The sequence below is a fragment of the Thunnus albacares genome, chromosome 5 (assembly GCF_914725855.1).
Source record: "Thunnus albacares chromosome 5, fThuAlb1.1, whole genome shotgun sequence".
Taxonomy (NCBI): Eukaryota; Metazoa; Chordata; class Actinopteri; order Scombriformes; family Scombridae; genus Thunnus; species Thunnus albacares.
In genome coordinates this window covers 19,886,647-19,902,947 of record NC_058110.1, presented here as the reverse complement: position 1 = coordinate 19,902,947, position 16,301 = coordinate 19,886,647, and the positions used below count along the sequence as shown (strand labels likewise).

The 16,301-nt window shown below is 41.1% G+C and overlaps 1 protein-coding gene across 11 annotated transcripts in view; it reads left to right on the top strand.

Annotated features, from left to right (window-relative positions):
- Positions 1-16,301, top strand: part of LOC122982584 (ERC protein 2-like) — a 156,735-nt gene that overhangs the window by 49,868 nt on the left and 90,566 nt on the right. For all 11 annotated transcript variants that reach the window (XR_006403498.1, XM_044351980.1, XM_044351985.1 and 8 more), the window contains 4 exons: positions 3,548-3,685; positions 8,495-8,683; positions 13,231-13,272; positions 14,286-14,479. Coding sequence is in view for 10 of the 11 variants with exons in the window: in XM_044351980.1 (XP_044207915.1) it covers positions 3,548-3,685; positions 8,495-8,683; positions 13,231-13,272; positions 14,286-14,479 (563 nt within the window). In the remaining variant the exon portion in view is untranslated. The remainder of the gene's footprint in view (positions 1-3,547; positions 3,686-8,494; positions 8,684-13,230; positions 13,273-14,285; positions 14,480-16,301) is intronic.

Genomic DNA, 16,301 nt, shown 5'->3' with positions numbered 1-16,301 from the left:
GGGTCGACTGGGTTTGTGGTTCTGCCCTGGAACAAGCTGCTTTTAGATCACGATTTTTTGCCAGGGACACTGGGCCTGATACTATTTCACTAACTTCTCTCCCATTACATTAGAACTCAGCTTGTCCTAATCATGATCAAACTGTGCAGGCTGCAACCACAATGCAACATCAAGGCTCCCAAAGGATTTCAAAGTCCACTGAACAGAGAAATTTGTTTTGTTGAGAACTATTAACTTTACATAAATGTGTGTCAGCTATTGTTTGAGAATTTGAATTCCCCTCCACTTTGAATATTTGTCTTTCATTGAAGAATTAATAAATGCCATTTTTAAAAAAAACCTTTTTCTTGTATGTTTTTATCACTGATGACAATATCACAGTCCACTAGTTTCACCAAGTAGTTTATACAGGAAGTCATAAACAATATGACTGTGGCCAGCATCACCAAGTTTATTTGTAAGCCATCTTTGTTCCCACATATTTCCAGTGAAATACTGCAATCATTTTTTAGAATGGTAGCTACAATGCCCCCCTTCCTGCATCCTTCTTTTTACATAATGATGTCAATGATGATTTGTCGATTAGTCAACTACTATTTTGCTGCTGACTCATAAAGACGTGTAGTCATGACATCTCTAAATCCCACAGCCACCCGATGTTTTAGAGTACTTAACTGTTCAGCTGCATTTTGGAGCTACAACTGTCGATAGCATGTGCAAAGTCAAGGTCAATGAAAGGTAACTGCACATCAACACTCCCACTTTTAAGGGGAACCTGGTCCAGTCCTATCAGCATGTTGATAAAGTTATCAGAGTCAAAACAGTAAGGCGGTAAACAGTGGGGAGCCATGTGTGTGGGAGGTGGCTGAAACAGACGTCATGGTTTCTCAAGAGGATACATACTCCCTGAGACAGACAGTCCACACCGCAGTGCCTGGCCCATAGAGTCATGGTAGCTGCCTATCGTAGGTGGTCTCCTACAGCGGGAGGTGTGTGTGGTTGGAGAGTGGGATGACATATGCACAGCGGTTTAATGATAAAAGCCTCTGTGTGTGTGTGTGTGTGTCTAGCTGTGTGTCTTTGTGTGTTTAAGAGAGATGCGGGAGTATAGTTTGAGGAGCCTCATACACTGAGAGATAAAATGAATGACTGCTGTTCTCATCATAACAACCAAGCTACTGGAAGAGAGGCCCCCTCTCTCCCGAAAAGGCATATGGCTGTCCTGTGCCTCGCCTGTCCACAAAAGGCATTTCTCCTCTGAGGGTATGTCGGGCTTTGAGAATTCTGACAGAATTCCTTGCCCTCTTTCCCATATCCATGACTCACATGACTCGTTCTCATCCGCCGGTACAAGGTTTAAGTTGTGTTGAACGTTTTCTGCACAATTTCACAGAAGGCCGAGCGACGCGGCTAAATATTTCATCGGGGGGTTGTTATTTTGTGCGACCAGGCCAAAGCAAACTTAAGCCTGGTGAAGAATGTAATCATTTATCTAAGACCAGGGGCGACATGCTCAATTTGACCTGAAATAGGGCTCTGTGGTGCCCACAGGGACAGGGAGCAAGGGTGTGCATGAGTGCATATGTATATGTTTCGGTGCGTATTTAGTAGAACAAGGTATGTCAAAGCCTCTGAGCTGCCACAACGAGAGGCCAAAGCGAGAAATTTGGTTTGTTTGCACTTCCTCCTGTGTTTACTTTTATGTGGAGATAAGCATGTTCCAGCATCAGTCTAGTGTAGTCTGTCAGCTTTCACCAGTGCCCGATGATGTGGAGATCGTCTATGTTATAATGTGTGTGGTTTTAGCACTCAAGTAAGTGCCTGCATCCCTAGGAAAATAAGTGAAACCTCTTCAGACCACTCACTTCAAATGAGAGAAACATAAGAGGAAAAAATGAGGAAACCTATATAACACTCAACTCTCTCAGTCTCTTTCTCTTTTACAGTGCCCATCCTAAAATCCCATCTAACACACCCATGGTAATCATGAAGTACTGGGAATGTTATCTGACTATGGCAGTGTGAAGCTTTCCCATCATTCCCTGAAGGGTTTATTGTCCCTATCGCTTATGGACTGACCTACCAGAGCCTTTAGCTTGGTTGTGTAATGACTGTCATTAACCTATCAAGATCTGCCGAAGGGTCCTGTCCACTTTTTCCCACCCCCTCCTGCCACTTTCCCTCCATTGCCAAAACCAAGATGGCTCCCTTAAACCCTTGGTCTTGCCCTCCAGGGAGCAGAGAACACCAAAGTCTGCAGTCTAATTGGATTCATTTGTAAAATAGCTGTGGAGATTTGAACATTATCTATCTATGTACCCATGACTGGAATGTAGCTTATTCTCCCCACTGGGCATTTTTACCATGTCACCATTTCAGTTAAAATGTGGTCTCTTGATAGCCTGAAGTGCTTTTCTTGTTTTTATTGGATTCTCGTGTTCATTAAATAATGATTTCTTTTCAGTGCATATGACTTTCTTTTGTACAACAAAAGCCCTGATCTGAAAAAAGGACCACTTGGGTCAAATGTGTTATTAATGCTTTGCAGCAGTGAGTGAGTGGTGCTTTGTCTGTCTGAAGAAAAACCATTAAAGAAGACTGAGTTGGAAACTGCAAAATACAGTAGATGCTATATATTAGTGCATAGATCTCAAAGAATCTCAGGGAGACTTTCTAAATGGAACTTCCTTTTTTCCAAAGATGATATTAATTTACACTTAAGAGGAATGTAGAGCGTGCCTGTGGGAATAATGATAAGCCACAAGCAAGTCACTATGTCCTGTCACCAGATGTGCTGTGCCTTTGTAACTGATTTGTAGACCTCTTGAGTCTCATTGTATTGCACTGTGTTGTACCTCCAGCTGCATCTGCTAGTGTTTTGTTTTGGTACAGCTCGGAGCGTTTTGTGTTTGTGTGTCTTTGTGTGTGTTTGTGTTCATCAGATAAAGGCTGTTGAACACCACAACTGGCTATTACACCACCACTTCAGCGACATGAGGTTAGCCACAGAAAGGCAGATGCAGAGACAAAGCCCCTTAAGTCAAAGGGTTGAATTAACTCTTAGTACAATGCTAAACTGGTACTGAGGCTGATTTGGTCGGACTGTCCAACGGCTTTGTTGTTTACACGTCTCCAATAAGTCTTCTATGCAGCAATAGAATAAACTTTTTCTACTCTCTATGGATCCAACCATAATTGTTTTGACCAAAGCCTTACAGTGGAGGCTTTCATTGCAGCTCATCTTTGAGATGCCAGGCCAGAATGGAAGACATTACCACAGGAAATTGGAGAATGCAGCCAGTGGCTGAGCACACTATTCAGTGTCTAGATTCATCTTCTAGATGAATCAGCGGTCAATGGGATAATTTCTTTCTGTGGTACTTTGGTACCACAAGGTCTCTAGTCACAATTGTCCAGTCAGGTACATTGTGCTTCTGCTACTTTCAAGTTCAGTCTAAATTTTTCTGCCTTCAGTTGTTGTGTATTTGTTTCACATCAATGTGCTGCTTATATGATGCCCTCTCTTTCTCTGTCCTTCTCTCTCCAGATTGAGAACCTGTTGGAGCAATTAAAGGATAAGGACAAACAGCTGAGTGGGTTGAGGGAAAGGGTCCAAGGCCTTCAGACCGATTCCAGCAACACAGACACAGCTCTGGCCACACTGGAGGAGGCCCTATCAGAAAAGGTACACCGGATAAAGAGAGGGTAAAGATAGAGGGTAAGCAAAGTTGACAGTGACCCAGTGAGAAAAGAAACTAAAGTTTAGTGTTGATGTTGAGGGAGGTATTGCGTTGTGAGGAAGGTGGCTGGTGTGGATGGTGTGAAGAATAAAGCATGCTATTGACGCAGAGGCTAAAACTTCTTTGTCAGACAATAAACGCTCACAAAATAAAATCATTAGACCACCATTCGGTCTGGAGCGGTCTGGAAATTTTTACCCATTGAGGCGCACTGGTCTTTCAGGAAGCTGGTATATGGCATGAGGCTTAATTAAGTTGCATACTTTGCTATGACTCACTGTCATAATTTACTGACACAACCTCCTAATTTATAGACCTTGGACCACACTAGATGAGGTCCTGTCTGAAAACAGTGAGGGAAAGAAGGAGGCACAGAGAGAAGGGAGGTCTAAGGTGAACATAGACAGAGGATTATTCCCTGTCTGTAACTGTGCTGAACGTAGGGAGTGAATGATCTATAGAATAAGAGGAGGATAGAAGTTTTGAAAGGGGGAGGAATGGAAGGATGGAAAAGAGGAATGGCAGAAGAGGCACAGCCCTGATGGAAGAGGTGGCCTCAGAATTAAGGGAGGGAGAGGTCAAGGAATGCAAGGGTGGAGGCAGAGAAGAAAATGAGTAACTTCTGCAAGCCATTTGAAAGAAGAAGAGAAAGAACAGAGCCGGCAAGAGAAATACAGTTAGAATGCATCAGACAGGGATGAAAATTCAGTAAAAGATAACACAGTCATGCATACATAGAGGAAAAAAATCAACTGTGATTGTAACATAAAGAGAGAGATAGTGCAGACATGATGTACTGTAAAGTCTCAATGGGACATGTACAGCCCTGGTCCAATGTTAGTGTAGTATCAAGTTTGTATTTAACTCTGTTCTCTGTGGTCTATCCACAGTTCAATTTGATCTAATATTGGAATTGCTTTTTTAAACTGGATTGACCGGTCTCCATAGCCACAAATAATAATGAGTGTTATGCCCCTGAAAAATGGGGAAAAATACGGACAAGAGTGAATGATAAATGTACAAAATACAAATTACTGTGCGAAACATATCAGCACATGTGTCCATGTGAGTTCATAGCAGACACAAAATAGTGGTCTCACTTGGGGCAGTTGCAGGTTTTACTCTGCTATTGAGCGCAGGCTCTGATCGCCATATACACTTTACAACACTCGACAGAACTTTACACTAACTTACTCAAAATGTTACATAATCACTCACTTGACACACGTTAAATTATTACAAACACTTTAACAGCGTAAATTACTGACAAAGTATCTGAAAAACAGGGAGAAATAATCACAAGAGTAACGGGGTGATGTTTCCTCGGTGAGAGCGTTTACCTGAATGAGAAAAATTTCCTTTAGGTAGAGACAGGAGAGAGAAGAGAAGACTGGAGACAGAAGTAATCAATGTCAGGCTGGCAGATTAAGACCACTTTGCAGATCACTGATAATACTATCACAGCTTACATGAAACAATAAAGAATTAAATGAACAATTCCATTAATAAATTCATTTTTAGCATTTTAACCATTTTTGAACATACTACAAATTTTTATTGTTTTAAACACAATATTAAGGCTTTTAACAACCCATATAAATTGTCACTCATGAACGTATGATCTTTTTAAACTTACAACAGGATTTGAACCTTATTACATACCATGAACTTACTATGAGTATATTATCTTTTACCTTGTCACACGACCACAGCACTGTACATACAGTAAAAGTGCACCGAACAACTGCCATATGAATCCAGGTGCACTAAGCAGACTTATAGTATTCCACATGAGCGGATGGACTGGATGTTGGTCATAAACATTCAGCATTTGTTGATTTCTGGCAACATGAGAGAGCATCTGGTCTCCATAAAAGCCTCACCTCAACACTACTGAGCTAGCGAGCCGCCACTAACACTAAAAGATGAATGGCCTCGCTGGCCACTGTGGTGTTTTGTTTTCAGAAGAATGCATAGCATTTCATCGCACAGGTCATTTACCCAATAAAACCCCAATGATTTTACAGTATTCCCTGGTAAGTAAGTTACTTTCGAGAAGCATGGAAAATTCTCCTCACCCGAAAGAGTTGGAATGCTGATGCAAATTCTTGCTTTGAATAATGGTTTTTATTGTTTTTTTCTGGTCTACACAAGCTTTTAGAAATGTGTTTATGAATTTGGACTCATGGTTACAGAGTGCCAATGATTTCTAATTGGAGACAGGCTTTCACACAGGGCAGGTTTGATGTTATATACTATACTATCATGACCATGAAGATGTCAAATTCTCGTCTGGCAGTATATACATTACCCTGAGCTGACTGGCTTCATTTCAGAGTGGCTCCATCTTGCTTAGCTTTGTTGCATGTTTAAAGTTGTTGCTAGCACACATTTGTTGGTACTACATTAAAAAAAAAAAGATTGCTTTGGCGCTGGAGGCTAAAAAATGGTTTCCAATTTACATGTTTGTTTGTACTGGAGGCTAAAAGATGGATGCTAGTTTACATTTTGTTGGCACTGGCTGCTGGTTAAGAGTTTATAGAGTTCCCAGTTAGGGCAGATGTGGATGTCCAGCTGTACTGCTCGTCTTTCAGTGGCTGCCTCATTTTTATGTGTTTATGTGTTCATGCGTTCCAATGTACACATACTGTTTGTGAGTATGTTTGTGCTTTTGCATTTGTTTTTAATGTATTTCTTTATGCAACATTAGCTTCTCATTGTGATCTGGCCTGCCAAGAGTATTCTCAAATTAGGAAACTATGAAGAAACAGAGTCAATAAAAGAGTTTAAAGGAGCTTTCCTAAACAAAATCTGAGTGGTGTGTTTAACGTTCAGTTAGAACTACACATGGAAAGAAATAAACGCTGCTTGCAACATTTCAAAAGCTGATGTCAAAACCTTGTCAAAGTTCAAATTGTTTCGACTCTGAACATTGCATCTCAATGTTTTTTTCAGTGGTTCAGTGGCAGATGTAACATTGGTGCAGCCAACAAAACTCTCTTGATTAAAAGTGAATGTCTTTTTACACTTTGTCAAGTGCTTTGACACTGATCATGTGAAAGCAGCTTAAGTGGAATCAGACACAGGGTTGATTGAGTTCTTAACGAATATGAACCGATATGTATGCTTGCACTGCTGCACTACCACATTGAATGTGTGTGTGTTTGTTTGTCTCTGCCTTACGAGGCTTATTTCTCCTTTTATTTCCTTTGTGTTGATTTTTATTTAATTGAACTGCACTTAATTTATATCAATTCAATCAAACATCTTTCACTTTGTGCATCCAGATGTAAGTCGATTAATAGCCTATGTCCGCTGATGTGTGTTTATATGTACATTCTGTATGCAACACACATGGACTCACACAGAACATAGATGTTTTTGCTTAAAATGATCTTTTATCAACTAAATTTGTTTTTGTTGCAGACGGACTTTGAAATGAATAGCATAATGGCACAATAAACTGTAAATCCCTTTTCTGTGTCGGCCCATCTGTTTACCCAGAAACCACTTCTGATGCAGCCTACATATAATTCAGCTGTGATGAGGAGAACGTTGGCGAGCTTTTCAGACTTTGTGGTCAACACAGGGTGTGTGTAATGTGTTTACAAGAGTGAGTGTGTGTGTTGCTAATCACACACCCTGTCACAAACCTGCTTTTGGAGCCAGTCGCTAGCCACAGTACTGTGGTTCTAATTAACAAGCTGGGGCATTGTGCCCATGCCGAACCCTGTATTTTAGTGTGTATGTGTGTGTTTTCCTGTCTGTGATATTATGTGTATTGTGTTTTGTTTACGTGTGCTCCACACTTATGTCTCATAGAGGCAGGTTTTATTATCACATCCTGGTCTCTTTCCCTAAACCCCAAACATCCTAGAGATATTTCATAATGTGGGGAAAACACCCAGGACCTATTAGCCATGTGGTCTCTCTCCCTCGCTTCTCTCTCTCGCCCTCTCTTCCAAAGCCCACTATGCAGTACTGTACTGTGCCAGGTCTAGTTAGTGGCTGTATTTGTCCAATTACCCAGGGGTTTAAAGCTGCCAATCATGCGGCGATGCCACATCGTAAAGCCCCATTGCTGAGCTGTGCTCTGTGCCTAAATAAACACCTGAATAAACACCTTGATAATCACTTCAGTCCACACCTAAACACACACACATACACCTTTGCACACACCTACTACACACACCTTCCATGCTCCGCCACCCATGGCGTGGACCTGGCCTCGGGCCAGTGCCCAAAGCCGTGGTCCTCCCGCTGTCCAATATGATTAGAGAATAGAGAAAATTATGATGAAAGTATTCCAACTTGGTTTATCAGTAGGTAATGTAGAGTTGCTAGGAAGTGATCTACAGTACTGTCCAAACCGCCAATAAATCTGTCTCTGTCCCTCAACCCTTCAGTTCCTCCTGCTCTACTTGGCTCTGATCTCTCTCTGTCCCTGGTATTATTTATGGTAGTATTATTTATGATGGGCATTTATGAGTTTGTCTTTGGCTGCACTTTGCAAAGCATGCTTTTGAGCCTATTCAGCAAGACTGCATGGCTCAAAAATTTCAGTAATGATAGGGAAGACCTGCATCACACAGGGCTGACAATCTTTTGCAGTCTGGAAGCAAAACAACATCCATTTTATAACATGTCTTAAATGTGAACAAGGTTTTATGCAGATTATAGCTATCTAGGCCTTTGCCATATTCCCACTCAAACTTCTTACTGATTTTTTTTTTTCCCCCATCTCACTATCTCAGGAGCGAGTGATTGAGAATCTCCGGGAGCAGAAGGAGCGGGAGGACAGGGTTCGACTGGAGGAGCTGGAGCAGATGAAGAAGGAGAACCAGGAACTGAAGGACAAACTGTTAGCCGTGCAGCCCCAGAAAGTGTCCCAGAGTCAGCCTGCTAATCCTGTGCCGACCCAGAACCAGAGGCTTGATGGAGAGGTCTGTATGGGGAGGGGGTTGCACATCTGTGTGGTCAATAACACCTGAGGAACAATTGAAACATGGAATATTGAGGGAGATAACATCGAAAAGTGTCTGCTGTGTGTGTTTGTGTGTGTGTGTGTGTGTGTAGTATAGAGTGATGTTTCATTTTTGGTTATTGTTGTAATCACTTCTTAATATAACATGGAACCTGAATAATCCAAAAACAATATAACACACGGGTGAAACAGTGTGCATGTTGATACAAGCACTGTACACACTCAAGATTGATGGTCTGGTATGTGTGTGTGGACTGCAGACAAACAGACATCAATATTTCATCGTCATCTACATCATAACAGACTTGCACATACTGCACCACTTGTGCCAAGCTCTAAAATAAGCCCAAAGACAAAATTTCACAGACACCATAAAACAAATACTAAGAAGTACACTTCTCAATACCTTTTACTGTTAATACTTCAAACGAACATCATGACACTTTATTATTATTTTTATTGTACAAAAAGAATTAAAAGAATTTACTTTTACAACCACTCTGCAGTGGTTGTAATGTGCTACTTGTACCCTGTATTTACATTGCTAACATATACAGTAATAGTAATTCCACTCTCTTACCTCCCTGTGAGCATCCACACTATTGTTGGCAACTCACAAGTAAAGGGCGTTCCTGCACTTTGTCCCACAGGATAAAGGGATGAATTAAGAGAGAGTGATTTATGAAGGTAAAAGATCCCTCTATCCCTGTTCAGGTGCCAAGTGAGAGGCCTTGCTGTCTTTTTTCTCTCTCTTTTTCCTCTCCCAGGCTTACAAGCCAGGACAGACTCTCGTCCTGCCAGAATTTATGAGAATGTTTTCTTTTATACTCATAAAAAAAGCATACACACATCTTATTCCTCTGAAATGATATGATGTGATATACTGAATGTTGACGCGGCACCACATGAAAAGGACAGCAGCTCAATAAGCCTTTGTAGTGAGCAGATTCACACTCCGACAGAAGTGTTGCCATAATTGGGCTATTTTATGTACTTGCCAGCAATCAGACCTGTTATGTAAACTTAGAGATTCTTCAAGAAGACAGATGATGTTTGTGTGTTTATATGAGCTTGGGTGTGTGTGTGTGTGTGTGTGTGTGTGTGTGTGTGTGTGTGCGCTTTGCTCTGTGTGTGCCTGAGCATGCATGCCAGCACAAAAACAACTGTGTGTGTGTGTGTGTGTGTTGTGTGTGTTTCTGTGCATGAGTGTCTGCATGTGTTTGAGTATGTTGGTATGTTTGATCCTATTGTCGGGCAGTGGACTGTGACAGGTTGTGAGACTTTAATACTCAGTAGGTCAGAGGTGAACTGACATGCTGCCTGAGATTATTCTGATCAAACCGACCTACCACACACACACGTACGCATTCAGTGCCATTGAGGCACGTCATCAGCCAGTGTATGACACGATTGACACTGACTGCCACGTGTACTTTTAGGTTCTGTAAATACTTTAATACTATTGTATTATAGTGTTGTTTCGAATCCCAGAATCCAGTGCACAACAAAAGCTTCGCTGTGAGGTGCTGCACATGGTAGAGATCCAGCAGCACTAAAACTCAAATGATAGTCAAATAAAACTCAATTGACAATTCCAAGCAATGGTCGAATGCTTCACTTCAATGCAACCAGCTGCACTCTTTTCCCCCCTGGCGACTGGCTGCACTGTCGCTTTGAGGGCCCTGTGGTCGCTCACTTTGGTGAGGACGGTGGTGGAATTGACTGCATTCTGAAGTCAGGACAGCAGATGTACTGGTCATCTTCTGCCACAGTCTGAAAACCTTTTCAGATTACACCTCGACAACCCATGCTATGTCTCATTTCTAAAAAGACAATGAGCAAAAAAAAAACCCCAAAACCTAAAAACCTTAGCTTGAACTGTAGCATTGAACACGCTTTAATGTTTTTGTTTGAGGAGGTTAGGCTTTCTCATGTTCCTATCAAGTCTGAATGCACTTATTGTAAGTTGCTTTGAACAACAGCAATAAAATGATGTGTTTTGCTATATGAATTCATCAACTCTATACAGAAACTACACAGCAGAACGTGCTTACTTGCTGTGATAAATATCCTCAGCAAATTAGCTAAACTGTCCTTGTGTAACTTGTGTTAATGCTACTAGAACATAATGCTGTTGCTGGGTGAAATGGTTGCTTTTTGCACAATGTCAAAAATTTTATTATATTTTATTATTTTCTGTAAACCTCACAACCATTCGTGATATATCGAAAATGTTTTAGAAATACGTACATTAATCCAATAGTTGTACAATGTTACTACCCAAATCAGTGTCCTCATTTGACTTTAATTCAGAATACCTCCAAACATGGACAGGACAGTTCTACACAGCCATTTTCCTCTCAAGCACATGTAGAGTTTGTGTTTGTCATCGGGTCGTGTACTCACAGTGGCCCACTCACTGTATCTGCAGATGTTTGTATTACTCACTCAGTCAAGCTGTTAGCAGAGCTTTTTATCTTGACCCCAGAGCTCTGTTGACTTCACTGCATCCTCATCCTCTTCCCATAAAACAGTATTTGTTGATCCCGGGGTTAATAAAGGACTTCTGGAACTAAACACTGGTTCTTCAAAGAGGAAAACAGTAAAGAACCTCAGGGAATGCAGTGACCTTTCTGAAGTGGGTTGGCTTAAATCAGCGAGGAGGCACCACACCTTAACTGACTTTTCAATCCTATTGAAAAGACAGTTTAGTCTTTTCAAGCCTGGCGCATGTCGTATCATCTTACATTTTCTTTTTTTTGTTGCTTTTTTGTTGTTCTCCGTGTCTTTTTGATGATAATATGGAGATAAGACCAACCAGACAATGATTTTTGACTGATAGAGCAAGTATGTAAAGACTGATATTACCTTAAGGTGTCAAAACTTTTTTTTTTTTAATGCTACCCAGCCTTGGTGCTGTTGGGTAGCCTCTGACCAAACATTAAATAACCTATTGTAAAGCCTGCTGGTCACACATATTTAACTTATTTGTAGTATTTGCACTTGAGAGAAATTTCCAGGTTTGATAATAATGATTTCAATAACCATATATGTAATTTTATCTTTACCAGTCTTCCCCCTCCTGTTATAATATCACTAATTCCAGTTGGGCTTTCTCTCAGACCCTGCCTTGCACTTTTCTGTGTTTTCAACTGAAAGAACATAACAAACTTTGATCCACTTAAGCCTAATGCATTTTATATTGGCTAAAATAGGACTTGGTTCGTGTGGACAAGAGTATGGGGCTAGGTGTGGAAGTAATGGGGGTGAAGAGGAGGTAAACAATGACTATGCTTGCCATTCCAGAGAGTCAAGTGTTTCCCTTTTTGTGCAGGATTTAACCCTTAGTTCAGACTCATGCAGAGATAAAATTATAAGGCTCTACAAGGTCTCCCTAATCAAACATATGGACATACTCACATACTGTCGGCGTGTGAGCAAGACACAATACAACAGAGTCATCGTTTGTAATGATAACAATGTCATCATTGAAATTTTGAGTCAATGTTATTGTATATTTTAATATTTACAAAAGCGTTCCCGCAAAGCTACCTCATCATGCATGCCTGTATCCTGCAGTAAGTGCAAGAAGTACGACCCCCCCCGCCCCCAATCCTTTAGCCACGCTCACGCTGTGCCCATGGCTGTATCACGCATATGCAGGGGACAACTTGAGCATCTTGTTATCTGGTGGGTTTGTTACAATTGGAGAGATTGTTCAGATTGGCTAGTGGTAATAGTTAACAGACACTCCTTGGGGTTTTTCTAATGACAGAGTCAAGTAGAATTACATGTACAGTCCCAGACTTATCTAGACCTGACAATAAATTGTTCAGTGTGTGTGCGCGCGCGTGTGTGTTTGTGTGCTCGTCTTCACTTGATGATGTTTAAACGAGTGGCCTCAGCTGTCTCAACAAGTTAAACAACCTTTGCAAACACAGTAGACGGAGAGAGGTAAAGACCAAGAGAAAGAAGGAGAAGTCTAGAGAAAGATAATTCTAGGTTACAAACTTCCTCTGGGATATTTTTCTCTGAGAAGAAAGAATTCATCAGTGTTTTTGTTTTTTCAACATTTACTTAGAAAAAAAAAAACTGGAGATGCTTGGTGGTCTCATAAAATCGCAGCCAAACAGAGGTAGACAGTAATTTTATAATGATAATGACTGAACTCCAAAACTCTACATGAAGGATGCCCCAGGGAGGCAACTGATAGAAGAAAACCACAGAAAAGCAGGCGGCAGAGGAACCAGGGGGTGATGAAGGGATGAGAACGGATGAGGGTACAGATTGGTTCTGCTTCAGATAGATTGTGACCCTAACCACATATTCAGGATTGACTTACCTTTTCCATTTCAAGGCTACCCGTGTGAGATGATCTCACATCTGTATAATTCTCAGTGTCCAATCTTTCAGTTTGAGACTATATTATAATTTTAGGAGTATTTTTGCTACTTACACTATATTTCTCATTTCTTTCTGTTTTCCCTTGTTTGCACTAATGTGTAGGTGCCAGCAAAAGTAGATGCGCTACCAGCTGTGAGCCCCACGGTAGGTTCTTTTTTTAGGTTATTTTGTGCCTCTTGTTTGTGTGTGTGTGTGTGTGTGCAGAGGCCCTTTTAGGACACTCAGTTTGTGTCAGCACTCTGTTGCCAGACTTGGCTCAACTTTAATCAATCTAGGCTGTATTTTGTCACGCTGAGCTCAACATCCATCAGCCCTACCTGCCCCTTGTCATTTTCAGTTATCCTTTGCATTCTTAGCTTTACTTGGTCAGCCTGAGGTGCACTGTCAGCCTCTTTTTTGCACTGTCAGCCTGAACTGCACATTGTCAGCATCAGCTGTAGTTTCAGCTGAATTCTTACATGTTAGCTAACATATTTGCACATATAAAGCCACTATAATGCTATCATACTGTGCTAACGGTTCCAGTCTAACAGAGGTTAGGCTTATCACTTATGAACATATTTATTGTACAAGTATTGTTATAAGGCACAGCTTTATGATTATGGTTCCCATTTTATTATTAACTCAAAAAATCAAATAAAATTATCTGAAATGTTATGCCAAAATTGTGTCAAAGACGAATGTGTAATTGAATTTGCTGAAAAAGTTTAGTTTTTTTAAAAAAAATCAGTTTATTACATTTATTTGTCAGGTATATAATAACATATACAAAAGAAAACATTCATCCCACACAAGTAGAAGAGATTTATTGTACCAGATTTAGCTAGTAGCTAATTTCCATCTGCAATCCCTGGGCAGGTAGACACAAACACTAGTACAACTAATGCAATTAATACAAATATAAGGTCAAAACAAAGGACAGCAAAGGCTGATGGTTGTTGAGATAAGTGCAACAATTTGCAATGTAAACTGAAAGTTCAGTTAAGTCTAACAATGATCAAAAAAAGGGCAGTGCTTGAAAAGCTGAGTCTGATTTGTCCTAAACTGATGCCTGTATATATGTGTTACTGCATTAATAATAACTTATTCAATATATTGTGGCTATCTGTGCACCTTATGTATCTACCCCCTCTGTGTGTCATGTCTCCCCTACAAAGACCCAGAACACGGAAGAAGCAGCGCGGAAGTGTCCGGACATCACAGATCGTCTGAGGCTGCTGGAGCAGGAAGTGGCTCGCTACAGAGAGGAATCTGGAAAGTCACAAGCTGAGGTGGAGAGACTGATGGCAGCGCTGAGGGATGCTGAAGTGGACAGATCGGGCAAAGAGAAAAAAATTGCTGATCTTGAAAGGTGAGGGTCAAAAATTCAGTAACATTCATATTCATCACGAGACACCATCTGTGTGTCCTCGGAGAGCAGTGACCGGATCTTTGTAAGATCTCAATTCATTCCTAAGTGCTGTATTTATAAAGGAGTAATCCACAAGACATAAACTGTCTAGATTGTGTCCTCCCAGCACTTGAAACCACTTCCACGCTGTCATGCTTTTTGCCTGATGCAATCACACTCAAGAAATGCATGCTGTGACCAATATACATGTGTTGCTTTTAACAATTTGGCTAAATGTTTTGTCATTTGTTTTTGTGTATCGATGTCTGCAGACCTGGGTGAGTAGACACTAAGTGTTCCTGTTAAACATACCATCTAAATTCAGCCAACACTGTCTGTGGCCATAACTCTTGACATCATACCGTGACTGTTTGGTTGGTTTTAAACTTTCCCAGGTATAAAGTTGGAAATTGGGGCATTTTGGCTTAAATCTGGTTCCCAGGAAGCTCAGATTTGACTACCCCAGTGGGATAGTAAATGTATGATGCGTTTACAGCAAACCATCACGGTCCTCATTCCTGTCAGAGCAATAACACAATGAGAGGCTATATATTTTCTGATTTATGTCACTGGAGACGTACATTGTGTTGTGTTGAGTGCTTAAAAGCTGATTCACATTACATCGCTGTCATGAGTGCTATCATGTGTGTTTCCTATTATCACATTCTACATTACTATATATTTTGTGCTTTCACCTATGTATGTGTACACTCATCAGATTTGGTTGGTTTCTGTCTTTGCATGTAGTTCCTGTAAATTCACACAGTAAGTGTGTTTGTGTGTGTGTGTGTTTTTGAGCTTGCCAGGCAGGCAGCCAGCGGCATGCCAGTGGGAGGTGGTGTATCCAGCCCAGACACTGGCTGTTTATACTGCTCTGTTTATTACTGGCACAGTGCTACTCAATTATCATCTGATTTATGGATGGGCATGGTGTGTATATGTACCAAAATGAGTGGTTGTTTAGTGCCAACACAGAGGTACTGCGTGTGAGTGTGTGTGCGTGTGTGTGTGTGTGTGTGTGTGTATGTGTATGTGCACTCGTGCGCATGTATATTTCCTTTGTGTGTGTGTGTGTGAATATGTGAAAAAGAGGCAAAGAAAGCGGTATGTTTTTTGTGTGTTTTGGTGGTGCAAATGTGCATTTGTACATACTGTGTATCTGAACATGTAGCAATACTTGTGTGTAGGTTAACATGTATGTAAATGATAGTGGATGGTTTCCCAGTTGGTGGATCTCCAACTGCAGTTAAGAACACCATGAGTGTGAAACTGTACAGTACATGAAAGAACATTTTTTTTAACACACATTGGCCCCATCAGGTGTGTTAACGCTAGCTATGGTTCTGAATCGTTTAGAATGAATCTGGATGGGCTGCATGTACTGGATCCAACACGGTTTCCTGCCTCATTCATTACCCGTTTTACAGACTCTCCACTTTGGCACGGAAACTGTGTGCTGACTCAAACTGTGTGGGAACGCATGAGCATCGAGTATAATAAGGATACGGTAACTCCCGCAGAGTTTGTTCACACAGTCTGCTCTCTGTTTCCATGTGTGTGTGCATGCGTCATGCCTCTACCTCCACCTCTGCGGTACATGTGTCTGCTGCTCACATGCTGCAGACAGTATGCGTATGTAGATATATCTGTGTTTTGTTTATGTGCGCACACATGCACACACACTTGTGGGACAGGACAGTTTGGGATCAAGTGTTTGAAGAGTTTCTTTCCCCTCAGCTCGTACATCTTATCTAGGCTGCTGTCTCATTAGTGTCAAGCAGTC